Source organism: Jaculus jaculus, chromosome 5 (assembly GCF_020740685.1).
Source record: "Jaculus jaculus isolate mJacJac1 chromosome 5, mJacJac1.mat.Y.cur, whole genome shotgun sequence".
Taxonomy (NCBI): Eukaryota; Metazoa; Chordata; class Mammalia; order Rodentia; family Dipodidae; genus Jaculus; species Jaculus jaculus.
The window spans coordinates 54480279-54496432 of NC_059106.1; the positions used below are offsets into that span (position 1 = coordinate 54480279).

The 16154-nt window shown below is 42.7% G+C and overlaps 1 protein-coding gene and 1 pseudogene across 1 annotated transcript in view; one reads left to right on the plus strand and one right to left on the minus strand.

The window, feature by feature from the left end:
- The window catches only part of Usp48 (ubiquitin specific peptidase 48), a 90062-nt gene that overhangs the window by 38202 nt on the left and 35706 nt on the right, over positions 1-16154 (minus strand). The window contains exons 8-13 of the mRNA XM_045149089.1: positions 11531-11728; positions 10158-10272; positions 8437-8567; positions 2868-2939; positions 314-438; positions 45-167 (exon numbers count right to left, since the gene is read on the minus strand). Coding sequence (XP_045005024.1) covers positions 45-167; positions 314-438; positions 2868-2939; positions 8437-8567; positions 10158-10272; positions 11531-11728 — 764 coding nt within the window. The remainder of the gene's footprint in view (positions 1-44; positions 168-313; positions 439-2867; positions 2940-8436; positions 8568-10157; positions 10273-11530; positions 11729-16154) is intronic.
- Positions 11871-14823, plus strand: LOC105943953 (annotated as a pseudogene).

The following is a 16154-nucleotide window of genomic DNA, read 5'->3' on the forward strand; positions in this document are numbered from 1 at the left end:
AGAGAACTTGGCATTGGTTTTTATCTTTGTGGGAATCATTGTACCTCAGGCCAGTTACTGAGACATGGTCTGTTTTTATCCTGGAATAAGTTTGGAAGAGAAGATTTCTGCTCATTTGCAATCATCTTATGTAAGGCTTCATTTTCTTCTCCTTCCCGTTCCAAAATCTGAAAAGAGTGAAGCAGTCAGCCGGCTTCCACTGACAGCATGGGGCTGGCCCTCCCCCTTCCCGGGAACCCAGCAACAGCGCAAGAGTGGTCCCCTGGGAAGCTGACCCCAGTCTGTTTCTGAAAGTATTAAGAGAGCTCCATACCTTGCATTGAGAGCAGCATTCTTTATAACTTGGAAACTCAGGAGCTTTTGGGAAATATTGTTGCAGTTTGCTCCAAGCCTCTTGAGAAACAACTCTTCTCTCATTTTCAGAAATGCATAATTCTCCTACATTAAAGAAAGAGAGAGAGAGAGATATGAAAAAAGCTGGTATCTAATTCCTACTTATTTTTAAAAAAATATTTTATATTTATTTATTTGAGAGAGAAAGAGAGGTAGAATAGAGAGAAGGAGAGAAAGGGCATGCCAGGGCCTTTAGGCACTGCAAATGAACTGCAGATGCATGCACCCCTTGTGCATCTGGCTTACGTGGGTCCTGGGGAATTGAACCGGGGTCCTTAGGCTTTGCAGGCAAATACCTTACCTGCAAAGCCATTTCACCAGCCCTAGTTCCTATTTTTAAACCTGAAGAAATGTCTAGAGCTGAAGAGAAGGATCGGTGGTTAAGGAGTTAGCCTGAAAAGACTAACAACCCAGGTTCGATTCCCCTGTACCCATATAAAACCAAATATATGAACCAGCTCACACATTTGGGGTTCATTTGCAGTGGATAAAGGCCCTGGTGCATGCCTTGCTCTGTTTGCAAACAAGTTATTAACAAAAAAATAAATAAATAAGGGAAGGAAAGGGAAGACAAAAGAAAAGTTGGGCTGCAATGGTAGTTTGGTGGTTACTGCGCACTGCTTTTCTGTCTGGAGAATAATGCTTAAAGAAAGAGCATGTGTGCCTCAATTCCGACTATTTGGAAAACTAAGGCAGAAGGATCACACATTTGAAGGCTGACCTGGGTATATCAGTGAGAGACTGCCTGAAAAATAAAAGCTAAGCCTGGAGTGGTGGCACATGCCTTTAATCCCAGCACTCGAGAGGCAGAGGTAGGAGGATCACCATGTGTTGGAGATCACTCTGAGACAACCTAGGGAATTTCAAGTAAACCTGGGCTAGAGCAAGAGCCTACCTCGGGGGGGGGGGGGGGGGACGGACCAACTAATTAAATAACTAACTAAACTAAGAAAGAGTTGGGCCACATCCTCAACTACTTTAGAAGCTATAAACTAAGCCAGACATAGCAGCACATGCCTTAAACTCAGCACTGGGGAGGCAGAGGTAAGAGCATTGCCATGAGTTTGATTGAGGCCACCCTGAGACTACATAGTGAATTACAGGTCAGCCTGGGTTAGAATAAGACTCTACCTTGAAAAACTAAAAAGTTATCAACAAAGGAATTAGATCACAATGTAAAAATATACTTGCCCTTTAAATTTACTCATGGCTGTGAAAACTCACTCTAATATGCCTATCCCCCAAATGAGTATATCTGCATGTGTACGTGGTATATCTGCATATGGAAATGCATGTACTACAGGCTGATGTCTTTCCGGGTCATACTCCACCTCATTTTTTGAGACAGTCTCCAAACTTGGAGTTCACCAACTGAGCTAAACTAGCTAGTCCAAAAAGCCCCAGGTGTTCTCCTGGCTGCTTCCTCAGTGTCAGGGTTACAAGGATGTTCTGCGGCCCCAGCTCCCAGGTGGTACCAGGGAACCAAACTCAGGGCCTTGAGCACTTTACGCACTGAGCCACTGGCCTGCTGACCTTCACTTTGTAGTACTGTTTCTAAATTTAACTTCCTATCACTTTAGAGTTACATTACTTAGTATACGCGAATATTAAATATTACCCCATGATAATGAACTCTGATGTAAGACAGGAATTTTTAGAAATTATAGACTTCTGCTTGGAAATAAATAGATCAACTTAAATTTGGTTACAGCAAGGCAATCTAAATTCATCCTGTGAGCAAAATCTTCTAACTTAAGCTCAAAGCAGTCATCAAACATTTAATTCACCAAGAATAATTGGATAATCTAACACTCAAACGATTCCTTGGGCAAAAATAGACATGCAGGGCTGGGCATGGTGGTGCACACCTTTAACCCCAGCACTCAGGAGGCAGAGGTAGGAGGAATGCTGTGAGTTCGAGGTCACCCTGAGAATACACAGTGAATTCCAGGTCAGCCTGAACTACAGTGAGACCCAACCTCAAAAATCAAACAAAAAAAATAGACATGCAATTAAGCAGTGAGTTTAGAACCTAAATAAACAGTTCCCGACTCCCTAAATCTATGCTGCAGAACTACTCCACAGACACAAGAATGGGAGCGTGTAGAACTGAAGATGTTGTTTGTGAGTGTGTTTGTGAGTGCAGGTGTGTGTGTGTGTACATGTGGAGTCAAGAGAATGAACTTGGGTAAACCTTTTTTAAATTTTGTTTTGTTTTTGAGACCACCCTGAAACTACAAAGTGAGTTCCAGGTCAGCCTGGGCTACAAGACCCTACTGCACCTATAATCCCAGTACTGAAGCAGGGCGATACTCAGTTGAAGGCCAGCCTCAATTATACAGTCAGAACCTTGCTTGAAAGGGCTGGAGCAAAGGAAAACATCAGCAAAAAGTCTTTCAACACACTCCCCAAGAAAATGTAAAACAAGACAATATGCAAAGATGATGCAAACAGACTTCAGGCTGCTAGCTTACCATGAGGACACAGAATATCTTCATTAAAATTTAACTCCTCCTCATCATCTTTTCTTTCTTCCTTTGATTCATCTGTTCAAAACAAACAGATAATAAATAATTTCTCTGGTTGCTGTATTTAAAAGCTCAAAGGAACACATATTCTATTCAACAATTTTGAACAGAGAAAACTTTATGTGATATGGAAAATTAGACCCAAGTGATTCCTACAGGTTTGCAAGGGTTATGTTTCCTTTCCCTTAAAAGGAAAGAAAGAAAAAATCTTTGACACTTTTTTATTTATAAAAGGTTATGCAATAAGCCAAGCATGGTGGCAGGAGAATCAGATCAATGCCAGCCTGGGCTATCTGAAACCATGCCTCCAAAACCAAAAAGGTGGCCAGGCATGGTGCCACATGCCTTTAATCTCAGTACTCGGGAGACAGAGGTAGGAGCATCATCATGAATTTGAGGCCACCCTGAGAGTACATAGTGAATTCCAGGTCAGCCTGGGCTAGAGCGAGACCCTACCTTGAAAAACCAAAAAGGTTATGCAACAAAATGCCTTTATTCAATTTGAAAATTAATATGCAAACCTTATTAATTCTAGTTAAGGCAGTCAGAATAGCATGCCACAACCAATTTAGTCATCTGCATGTCATATCATGTCATTTTCACCTACCTACTCTTGTAGGAGTTGAACTAAAAGGTTAAATGGAATTAAAGATTTGATTTCTAAAGCCAAACAAGTCATAAATTAGGGCTGGCTTCTCCTGTTAACATTTCTCTCCTAATGCCTACCTTTTCTATATGCATATACCATTTCACTAAGAATTTGTAAGTCCTGTATACTAAAAATAGGATCAAATGAAATCATAAATATCAGAAGAATAGATTGGCTATCAAGGAGATTTCTAGGTTAAGTAGCTAAGACATTTATTTTTTTAATACATTTAATATATATAAAGAACATTTGGGCTGGAGAGATGACTCAGCAGTTAAGGCGCTTGCCTACAAAGCCAAAGGACCCAGGTTCAATTCCCCAGGACCCACTGAGGTACAGTGAGGCCCTACTTCAAAAAACCACAACAAACAAAAAACAAAGAAGGGGTGGCAAGGTGGCTCAATGGTTAAAGGAGCATGCTTGCAAAGCCTGAGAACCTATGTTTGATTCCCCTGAACCTATCCACGTAAAGCCAGATGCACAAAGTGGTCCATGCAACCTATGTTTATCTACATTGGCAAGAGCTCAATGGTAGAACACTGACTAGGCATGTCCAAGGCCATGGGTTTGATGCCCAGCAGGATAGAAAACAAAGAGACACACACACACTCATACACAAAATAGTTGGACACGAAACAGTACAAAATTTCCAGAACTGAGAAGAGGAAGATGTAAACAGATGTAGTCTGTCTCCTTTCTCTGTCATATACACAAATAGGTCCTTTCTCAATAAGACAGTTACCTTCAATAATAATTTTGGAGAAAGGTAAAAACTGTACAGTCAGGCTGGAGAGATACCTTAGTGGTTAAGGAACTTGCCTGTGATGCCTAAGGACCAGGTTTGAGCCCCAGTACCCATGTAAGCCAGATGCACAAGGTAGTGCAATTGCCTTGAGTTCATTTACAGTAGCTGAAGGCTGTTTACAGTGGTTGGAGATGCTGGTGTGCCCATCTTCTTTCTCTCAATAAGAAAATAAATACATAAATCATTTTTGTAAAAGACCTGCAAATGCAAGGTGTGGTGGAACACACCTTTAATTCCAGCACTTGAAAGGCAGAGATAGGAAGATCACTATGAGTTCAAGGCCACCCTGAGACTAGATAGTTAATTCCAGCTCAGCCTGGACCAGAGTGAGACCCTACCTTGGAAAAACCAAAAGGGGAAAAAAATGGGGCTGAAAAAAAGGGGGGGGGGTACTGGAAAATGGCTCAGCAGTTAAGATACTTGCCTGCTAAGCCTGATTCTCCAGTAGCCACATAAAGACAAATGAACAGTGGCGCGTGCATATGGGGGTTCATTTGCAGTAACTAGAGGCCCAAGCACTCCCATTCTCTGTGATCTCTCTCTGCTTGCAAACAGATTAAAAAATAGTTTTTTTTTTTTTTTTTTTTTTTAATGGGCTGAATTGATGGCTTCACGGTTAAGGTGTTGTGAACCTAAGGACTCAGGTTCAATTCCCCAGTACTCAAATAAGCTAAGTGCACCAGATTGGCACATATGTCTTGAGTTCATTTGCAATGGTCAGAGGCCCTAAGGAGCCCATTCTCTCTCTGCCTTCCTTTCTCAAATAAATAAAATTACACATACGCAAACACACACACAATATATGCAAGAAGAGAGGGAGAGAGGGAAAGGGAAAGGGAAAGGGAAAGAAAGGGTATACACCAGGGCCTCTGGCCACTGCAAATGAACTTCAGATACATGTAGTACTTTAAGTGAGTACTGAGGAAATGAACCCAGATCAACAGGCTTTGCAAGCAAGTGCCTTTACTGAGATACCTCCCCAGCCACAGGTGGATGTACTCTGGATATTAACAATCACATGTACATAAAAATCCCTCAGATGACCTGGGTGTGGTGGTGCATGCCTTTAATCCCAGCACATGGGAGGCAGAGGTAGGAGGATCATGAGTTCCAGGCCACCTTGAGACTACATAGTGAATTCCAGGTCAGCTTGGGCCAGAATGAGACCCTACCTCAAAAAACCAAAATTACAAAAAAAAAATTTAAGGCTCTCAGATGGTTTTATGGAGAAAGATTTAATAGCATATACCAATATGTGCCTGTATGTAGCAACTAGAAATGCACCTACTTCTCTGACCAAGTCATTTCCAGTAACTCATATAATAATCTAATATTATGTGAAGACACAAGGAAGTACACCCAGGCCAGCAGCATTTGTAAACAGAGACTTTTAAACACTAAACACTCTCCCTAACCCACATTTCCCTAATATCTATGTTATTTTGCGCATTGGGGGGGGGGCCTAAGGTAGGGTTTCAAGGTAGGGTCTAGCTCTAGTCCAGGATGACCAGGAATTCACTATGTAGTCCCAGGGTGGCCTTGAAGTCATGATGATCCTCCTACCTCTGCCTCCCAAGTGCTAGGATTAAAGGCATGTGCCACCACACCCAGCAATAAAGATATTAAAAATATATATGCTAAAATACTAAGCTGGGCATAGTAGTACATACCTTTAACACCAGCACTCAGGGAGTCTGAGATAGGAATGCCAAGAGCTTAAGGCCAGTATAGGAAAAGAGTGAGTTCCAGGTCATCCTGGGCTAGAGTGAGATCCTGCCTCAAAAACAAAAAATACTAAATTGATTTAAATATATATACGAGTATGCTGAGCTGGGAGGTTAAATGTTTTTGCAAAGCTCAACTATCTGGATTTGTTCCTTAGCACCCACAGAAATCCAGCTGCACAAAGTGGTGCACGTGCCTGGAGTTCATTTGTAGGGGCAAGAGGTTCTGGAGTGACTACATCCTCGTTTGTAAATAAATAAAGTATTTTATTAAAAACATGCATACAGGGCTGGAGAGATGGCTTAGCAGTTAAGCGCTTGCCTGTGAAGCCTAAGGACCCCGGTTCGACGCTTGGTTCCCCAGGTCCCACGTTAGCCAGATGCACAAGGGGGCGCATGCGTCTGGAGTTCGTTTGCAGAGGCTGGAAGCCCTAGCGCGCCCATTCTCTCTCTCTCTGCCTCTATCTGTCTTTCTCTCTGTGTCTGTCACTCTCAAATAAATAAATAAATAAATAACATTAAAAAAAAACATGCATACATATAGATGTGCATGCCAATATTTGGAAACAAAATTAAATGCAGTTGGGATGAGCAAAGAAGTAAAGCAGTGGCTTAGTATGTGCAAGGATTTGGGTTCTATGCCCAGTATGTAAAATGGGAGGAAGGGAGGAGATAAAAGACAAATGAACTGATCATGGATCACTGCTATGGACAACTACCCTCTGAATTAGTAAAACTGATCAAATCATGTGTACATTTAGATCTAGAAATAATTTTTTAGAATATTTAGTTTATTCATTCATGGGAGGGGGCAGATAGAGATTGAGAGTGAGAATGGGCACACCAGGGCCTCCAGCCAAGGCAAACAAGCTCCAGATGCACGTGTTACCTTGTGCATCTGGCTCATGTGGGTACTGGGAAATCAAACCTAGGTCCTCAGGCTTCACGCCTTAATCTCTAAGCCATCTCTCCAGCCCTTGATCTAGAAATAATTTTTAAGTGTCTCGATTTCCTTTGGTATCTGTAAAGCACTGATTAAAAGAAATTTGGAAGCTGGGCGTGGTGGCACATGGCTTTAATCCCAGCACTAGGGAGGCAGAGGTAGGAGGATCATTGTGAGTTCAAGGCCACCCTGAGACTCCATAGTGAATTCCAGGTCAGCCTGGGCCAGAGTGAGACCCTACCTCGGAAAAAAAAAAGAAATTTGAGCAAAGCTAAAGGACCCAGCTTCAATTCCCTAGGACCCGTGTAAGCCAGATGCACAACGTGGCACATGCACCTGGAGTTCATTTGCAGTCGTTAAAGGCCCTGGAGCACCCATTCTCCCTCTCATATAAGTAAATAAAAATTAAATTGACTGATAGGTTAAAATAATAACATCCCACTTGAAGCCAGGTTATCTATAAAGAAGCAACAAGAAAAATACTATTAACCAGCTGTTCACATTGAGGCACAGTGAGGTACACACTCACTTGACCAAGGAAGGGGCCTGCCAGTGCAGCCGCCAACCTCAAACAGGAACGCGCCATCTCCTTCAGTGGACTGACCTTTCTTAAAGCTTTTAGCCTAGAGTAGAGCTGACATTAATTTTGCACGTGACTAACATGATAGCATTTGAGCCTGAACCCCACAATGGAGCTCACAAATCTACTGGAATTTCAATAGTTTGAAACTCTATGATTTGCCCTCAGCTATTGTTTGAGAACTTTAGATTTAGTAAAAGTTGTCTTTAAAATACATTGTTTGGGGCTAGAGAGATGGCTGAGCAGTTATGGCACTTGCCCACGAAGCCTAAGGACCTATGTTCCAGTCTCCAGGTCCCACATAAGCCAGATGCATAAGATGACGCAAACATGCAAGGTTGCATATACGCACCCTACGGCCCACATGTCTGGAGTTCAACTGCACAGGCTGGAGGCCCTGGAGCTCCAATTTTCTCTCTCTCATTAAAAAAAAAAAAAAAGACAGTTTGTTGGGCTCACCACCCCCCCCAAAAAAATACACTGATGGGTTTCAATTGATATTAAAGCAGTTTTACTGACATTGAACATGAAGGGGTCTAGGTTTTCTAACAAGAACGTGGGCAAGCTGGAAACAGCACTGCGGGAACAAGTGCTTCACGAGGCACTTCTACCCGGATGGTGGAGATAGGATGGGCAAGTGCAGCTCTGCATGGAGCTGCTCAAGATCTCCAAAGACATTAAGAACCCCCAAGTTCATCAAGAAGCCAGGGGCACAAACCTGTGATCGGAGGGCTCCCAAAAGAAACAATCCCTTATTCCCTAAACAAACAAGCTGTGAAGGTTGTAGTTGTGGGAGGATGGACACCCAGGTCACCTTTATTGAAGGAGCTGCCGTTCATTTTCCCGTTGCTTTGCTCAGCGTCGCCATCTTGCTCATCTAGCTGCTCAAGTGCTAGTTGGCGCCAACTCCGCAAGGACGATTTTCCCACCCAAAATCCGTCATTGCTGTGAAACATAGTGAGTATTAAATCCTACAAAAGATGAACACCCATGTTCTCATGCCCTCCAGCCCTCCTGGTAAAACTACAAAGGACATGAACTGGAAACTGGCTTTTATGCATGTAATTACTTAGAACCCAATTCCTCCCTTTAGCCGTTTTTCACCCATACTAAACTGCAGCTATTAACTTTGTTTCCATCCTACCTCCCATTTACAACCATGTCACTCACAGCAGGGACACAGCTATTTACTGCCACTTGATCACTCCTCCCAGTAACATACAGCTATGTGCCTTTACCCAGACAGATACTCTGGTATATATGTGCTTATCAGTGTATAAACTAACTCTCTCTCTTAGAACACTTTGACAGGCTTTGGTAGAATGACTGACAATAGGAAACTATACTTATTTTTGATTAGAGACAAAAAAGTTAAACACCGGCCTGGAGAGATGGCTCTCTCCATCAAGCAGTTAAGGCCCTTGTTTACAAAGTCTAATGACCCAGGTTTGATTTCCCAGTACCCATGTAAAGACAGAAGCACAAAGTGGTTTATGCATCGGGATTCACTGGCAGCAGCTAGAGGCCCTAATGTGCCCATTCTCATATCCTCCCTCCATCCCTATGCTTGGAAATAAGTAATTTCTTGCTTGCAAAGCCTGACATCCCAGGTTCAATTCTCCAGTCCCCACGTAAAGCCAACCACACAAAGTAGCACCTCTATCTGGAGTTTGTTCATAATGGCAGGAGGTGCTATGCCATACACTCACTCTCTTCAAATAAATTAAACACAAACTCAATAAATCCCATCATTTAATGATTCTACTGATTCTTGGTTCAGAGGTACTCTGTGCAGTGGGTGGAGTTCACCAAACTCCCAACACCAAGGCTACTTCTGATGTTCCATTGCCTTCTGTTTCTCAACACACAGGCAGGTAGCCTCACCGAGACAGACACTGCCCTTCCAGACCTGCTGGGATATTTTCCCAACACAAGCTTTCTGCAATTCCAAGCAAAACACAGGTTCACATGCATTAGCCAGGCCAGACATACAACATTCTACTTCTCTTCTCTAACAGAAGGAGTCCAACTGCTTTAAAAGATGTCTGACTCAAGTTTCTTTTTGCCACCCAAGAGTAAATGTTGCAATATTTCCTTCTTCTTTTTAATATTTTTATTTATTTGGGAGAAGGAAAATGAGAATATGGGGCACCAGGGTTTCTTGCTGCAACAAATGAACTCCAAAGGCATATGGCACTTTGTGGACCTGGCTCTATGTGGGTACTGGGGAACTGAACCTGGTCTGGCAGACTTTGAAAGCAAGTACCTGTAACTGCTGAGACATCTCCCCAGTCCCTCCTTTTCTTATTTTAAAGACAGGATCATAGTAAGCAACAGTCCTGCCTCATCCTTTTAATTGCTGGAATTATAGGCATGAAGCTCCACACTCAGTGTGTAAAATTTCCTTGGGACCTGGCTCTGCCATTCACTTATTCCCCTTCTAAATATCCCAACTACCAGGTTTTCCACAAATGAAGTTCTGCTTGCTTGTTTCCTGAAAGTGTTTTAGTGAATATTCGAAGTGTGCAAGCATACCTCTTCACTGCTGCTTTCAGTAGGTTATTTACAGTTTTGTAATCTTCATTTAGCTGGTTCTTCAGACGCAATACACGACAACGTTCTACAACACATTCCTTACAAAGGGCTTTTACTAGAGACAAGAAAGGATGAAAGAAAATATTTATTATTCACCAGCAGATTCCCTGTGAAGAACATACTTTCAACAAGGGCATGGTCGTGCACACCTTTAAGCCTAGTACTTGAGAAGCTGAGGTAAAAGGACTGCTGGAAGTTCAAGGCCAGTCTAGGTTAGAGTGAGACTCTACTTCAGAAAAATAAATAAATAATAAACAAGAAAGAAAGAAGGAAGGAAGGAAGGAAGGAAGGAAGGAAGGAAGGAAGGAAGGAAGGAAGGAAGGAAGGAAGGAAAGAGCGAACAAACACACCTGATTAGGGCTGGAGAGATGGCTAAGCAGTTACGGCACTTGCTTGTGAAGCCTAATGACCCAGGTTCGATTCCCCAGTACCCATGTAAACTAGATGAACATGGTGGTGCATGAGTCTGGAGTTTATCTGCAGTACCTAGAGGCCCTGGCATGTCCATACTCTCTATCTCCCTCTTTCTCCCCAGTAAAATTAAAAATATCTTTTTTTAAAAAAAAGAGAGAGAGAGAGAGAGAAGAATAAGGAACCACCTGATTAAACCATTTCCGGGAATCATACAAAATGTGATTCTTTGGAACCTACACACTGCATGGTCTATTAATTCTGAATTGAAAACAGTAATTTTGAAAGCACACCTCCAGATGCACAAGCAGGAAGGCCTGAAGCATCTAATTAAATGCTTTACAAAATAAGAACCTAGCACCCATTTCAGAAAAGGGGAGCTGCGGGTATTGCCAGTTGCTCAATAAGAAAGAAGCTGCTTCTCTTTCCTTCTAGAAAGAAAAGAAAAGAAAAGAAAAGAAAAGAAAAGAAAAGAAAAGAAAAGAAAAGAAAAGAAAAGAAAAGAAAAGAAAAGAAAAGAAAAGAAAAGAAAGAGCGAGCTCCTAGGCATGATGACACACGCCTTTAATCCCAGCACTCAGGAGGCTGGCCTCAAACTTACAGTGATCCTCCTCTCTCAGCTTCTCCTGTGCTGGGATTAAAGGCATACACCACCACCCCTGGCCAAGATTATCTAAGTCAACAGCTACTGCCAGGTACTCTTCAAAGGGGCCCATGTAGTCTACTCGGCATCATGTGCTTCAGCTCAACTTCCACTTCATTTAGCAAATCCATTTTGCAACATTCTATACAGAATTACCCAGGCTAACAGTTTCTATCATCACCATGAAGTACTACTCACAAAAACCACATAGAAGAGATTTAATTGCTCTGTTGTTTAGGCAGAGAAGACCTGGACTTACCAGTTAGCCTCGGACCTCCTCCATATCTACTATAGAAAATGTCAGCTGCATACTCAGAAATTCGCTTCATAATTGATATTTTATCTGGATGAAGCTTGTCATGGGAACATAGGCAAGCATGATTATCAATTGGCTTGGTGGGTGTGGACTCATCCAACCACTTCTGCAGCCATTCAAGAGACACAAACTCATAGGGCTCTGTGAAAAGAGGAATGGGAAGAGACTATGTAGTTTTACCCCTTTTGGACTAAGTGAAAAGAGTCATTTTCCTCAAAGACAATGCAGACTGTCCAGACTCAGAAGCTTTGCTTGGAGGTCTGGTGAATATACTACAAATCCCATGTCAACGCACTACTGTGAGTTCTAGTACTTGCGCATGGTACCAGACTGCACAGAGCCTCCAGGATTGGCAGTTATTATTAACCACATTCTACAAGAGGCATCCACATAGAGAAGTGCCTTGCTTGGCAGTATAGCAGAGCTTTGATCAGACACCTGTGTTTGGCGGCTGCGGGTCAGGCTCCACATTGGCTGGCCAATCGAACCTCATCCCTTACAATGTTTATTTCATCAACACTTTTCACAAGTACGTGATCTGAAAATTAAGATGAGATGCTAGATTGAGCTCTTTTAAGTCAAAACTCCCCCTAGTCAGCTACAACCACACGTGATAAGCTCATTTCATCAACACTGAGCTTTTCTGAATCCAAGACGAGGCTGGTGCTGATTAAGGAAAAGTATGCCCCCAACAGTCTATGTCACGATCTACTCGTGGGATCATGTTATTTTTTTTCAACTAAGTAACATGTTTTGGGTAAAGCTGGAGGATGAAGCACACTACAACAGAACTAGTATCAATTTTGAAGTTCAAAAACCAAATACTAAGCCTTTAACCCCAGCTGTCGGGAGGCAGAGGCAGGTGGATCAGCATGAGTTCAGAGGTAACCAAGAAACTATACAATGAATTTCAGGTCAGCTTGGGCTACAGGAAGAGGCTACCTAAAACAAATGAACAAACACTTCAAAAGGAGTTTTAATTTGGGGAAAGGGAATCCCAGAGGTCCCCAAAAGCCAAAATTAAAGAGAAGGGGCCAGCTTTGATTACTTACAAAGATCTCCAGGGAGTCCCAGCATAAAACATAGGAGAAAACATACAGAGGTTGAATTTACGTATTTGTATTGTATACTACTTGTGGCGAGATATGTAGACACTTCAATGAAAAGCCCACTGCCATCAGTTTAACGCTCCCCAGAGTTATACAACCAAAGAGCTAACTCTCACCTAAGTTTGGTATAAAACATGGCAATTTGGATAAAATTTAGAAAAACTGTTGGCTGGTGCTGAAACTGGTCCTCATCAAAGAGCCTCTGCCTGAGCAGCACTCAGGCAGCTAAAGAGGATGAGCCTGTGACTGCCTTCTGAGACCAGGATCTAATCCAAGTGCTGCCTCCGAGACACTGAAGGCGGACAAGTCACTTAAACGCTGCACTTCAGATCTTTTTATTTGTAAAATGAAGCTAATAATACCTGCCACCTGCCTACCTCACAGAGATGTTGCTGAATATAAAGATAAGGTATGTGAAGCATTTTGAGATTTTTAGAAGAGATATAGAAAAATTAATTATACATTCATATAATATATAAGAGAGGAGACCTTAAGAAATAAAACAGATAAAATAATTGTGGCACCTAGGCTACACAGCTGGGACTGGGGAAGAAGCTTGCCCAGCATGAATAAGACCCTAGGTTCAATCCTCAGCACCACAAAAGAAAAAAAATATAATAACAACAATACATACATCACATTAGCTGGGGTTATAGTTCAGTGGTAGAGTCCTTGCCAAGCATACACCAAGTCCTAGACTCAATTCCTAGTACTGGAAAAAAATTATAGGATAGCTAATAACATTCAAAATAACTTGTATTAGTTGGGCATTTTAGAACATGCCTTTAATCCCAGCACTCGGGAGGCAGAGGTAGGAGGATCACAGAGAATTTGAGGCCACCCTGAGACTACACCGTGAATTCCAGGTCAGCCTGGGATAGAGTGAGACCCTACCTCGAAAGAAAAAAAAAACTGGCATTTATCAGGGTTGAGATGCAGACATGTAGAGTATTCTGAATTATCTGAAGAATGTAAAGATTAAAAAGAAAGTATTCTATTTGAGAGTAAAATAAACAACTTGACAAATCTAATATTCCCCTGCATATTCACATGGAACAAAATTTTGAGCAATGTTAATTCTCTCAGCACAGGGAGAAGAGAACTGTTAGACAGGGCCACATCAAGGAATAATTCAACAGGTGTTCTGTTTTGCTCTGCAGCTGGGGAGGGGTGAAAAAAGGACAGCACCTTCTGATGCTGATTGAAAGAATAAACTGAGATTTCAACCATTAGACTCTGGATGTTGGAGCTCAGGCCTGCAATCCCAGCACTCAAGATTCCGAAGCAGGAGGATCTCCCAAGAATTAAGAGGCCAGAAGAGGCTACATACATAGTGAGTTCCAAGACACAGAAGGCTAGAATGAGATCCTGGCTTTTAAAAAAAAAGGGGGGGAAAAGGCGCAGGCGGCGGTCAAGGGCGCGGAGAGTGCGCAGAGTCTGCACCCAGACGATCGTGAGGCCAAGCAACGGCAGGCACTGGCCTGGTCATGGGAGAGGTGGTGGTGGATGCACTGCCATTATTTCGACCAGGGCTATGAGGTGCCCGGCGTGCAGCTGTGATGCTGGTGGAGGAGGAACCCCGCAGGTACCAGCCTACAAAGAACTACCTGAGCTACCTGACAGCCCCAGATTATTCTGCCTTTGAAACTGACATAATGAGAAATTCAATTGCTTAGCATGAAACCATATGAACTTCCAGCCCCTTCCTCGGGTCAAAAAAATGACATCACTGCATGGCAAGAATGTGTAAACAATTCTATGGCCCAGTTAGAGCATCAGGCAGTTCGGATTGAAAATCTGGAACTCATGTCACAGCACGGATGTAATGCCTGGAAAGTGTACAATGAAAACCTCGTTCACATGATTGAACAAGCACAGAAAGAACTTCAGAAATTAAGGAAACATTCAAGATTTAAACTGGCAGGGCAAGAACATGCAACTCACAGCTGGATCTAAGCTGAGAAAAATGGAGTCAAACTGGGTGTCTCTGGTGAGTAAGAATTATGAGATTGAATGGACTATTGTGCAACTAGAAAATGAAATCTTTCAAATTAAGCAGCAACATGGAGAAGCAAACAAAGAGAACATCCGGCAAGACTTCTGAACAGCTGAGCTGGCAGCTAGAAAGAAAAGGGGTTAGGGGGCTGGAGAGATGGCTTAGCGGTTAAGCGCTTGCCTGTGAAGCCTAAGGACCCTGGTTCGAGGCTTGGTTCCCCAGGTCCCACGTTAGTCAGATGCACAAGGGGGCGCATGCGTCTGGAGTTCGTTTGCAGTGGCTGGAAGCCCTGGCACGCCCATTCTCTCTCTCCCCCTCTGTCTGTCTTTCTCTCTCTGTCTGTCGCTCTCAAATAAATTAATAAATTTAAAAAAAAAAGAAAAAGAAAAGGGGTTAGGCTTGGACACACGCCAGGCCTCTGAATTCTGATCTATCGAGAAGAGCCTCTCAGAAACCATTGGTGATTGTGGCTACTAGTGTTAATTCTGTTTGTATGTCTTAGCAAAATAAAGATTTTTTTTAGCAAAAAAAGGGGGGGAAATCAAAAGGAAACTCACTATAAGAAGGAAAGGACCTAACTGAAGTCTACAAAAGAGGTATGGACTGGGATTCAAGGCCAGGGTGACCCTCATCCACTGGGCAACAGTGAGTCAAGCAAAGGTAGGTAGGTGGGTCAATATTTTTAGGTCCTCTGCTAGAATCACATTGAAAAGTCCAAGGGAAATTTGTTGTTTAGTTATTTTAGGACACAAAATGAATTAATGGAGGATATAAAGCCAAGAAGAAACACATGACTTTACAGCAAAAAGAGCAAAGAAGCCGGGTGTGGTGGCACACGCCTTTAATCCCAGCACTCGGGAGGCAGAGGTGGGAGGATCACCATGAGTTCGAGGCCACCCTGAGACTCCATAGTGAATTCCAGGTCAGCCTGGGCCAGAGTGAGACCCTACCTCGAAAAACCAAAAAAAAAAAAAAGAGCAAAGAGCAGAAACAGCGCTCACGATCCTCATGAGAGAACATACTTGTAACATCAGTGGGGTTTACCACACTCTACTGTAGGGTGCTAGGGACCCATGTGAGGAAAAGATATTGGTGCAGCCACACTTTGTGGTGCCTATCTGTAATCCCAGCAGCCAGGAGGTTGAGGCAGGAAGATCACAATGAGTTTGAGGCCAATCTGGGATACACAGTGAGACCTTGTCTCACACACAAAAAACATACATTAGAAATAACTTTGAACCAGAGTTCTGAGAATATGGCTAGATTTTTCTTTCTTTCTTTCTTTGTCTGTGGAGGTAGGGTCTCCCTCTAGGCCAGATGTGTCTGAAATTCACTATCGAGTCTCAGGCTGGCCTCAAACTCATTGCTCGGATTAAGAGCATGCACCAAGTCAGGCATGGTGGTGTACACCTTTAATCCCAGTAATTGGGAAACAGTGGTAGGAGGATCACTGTGATTTCAA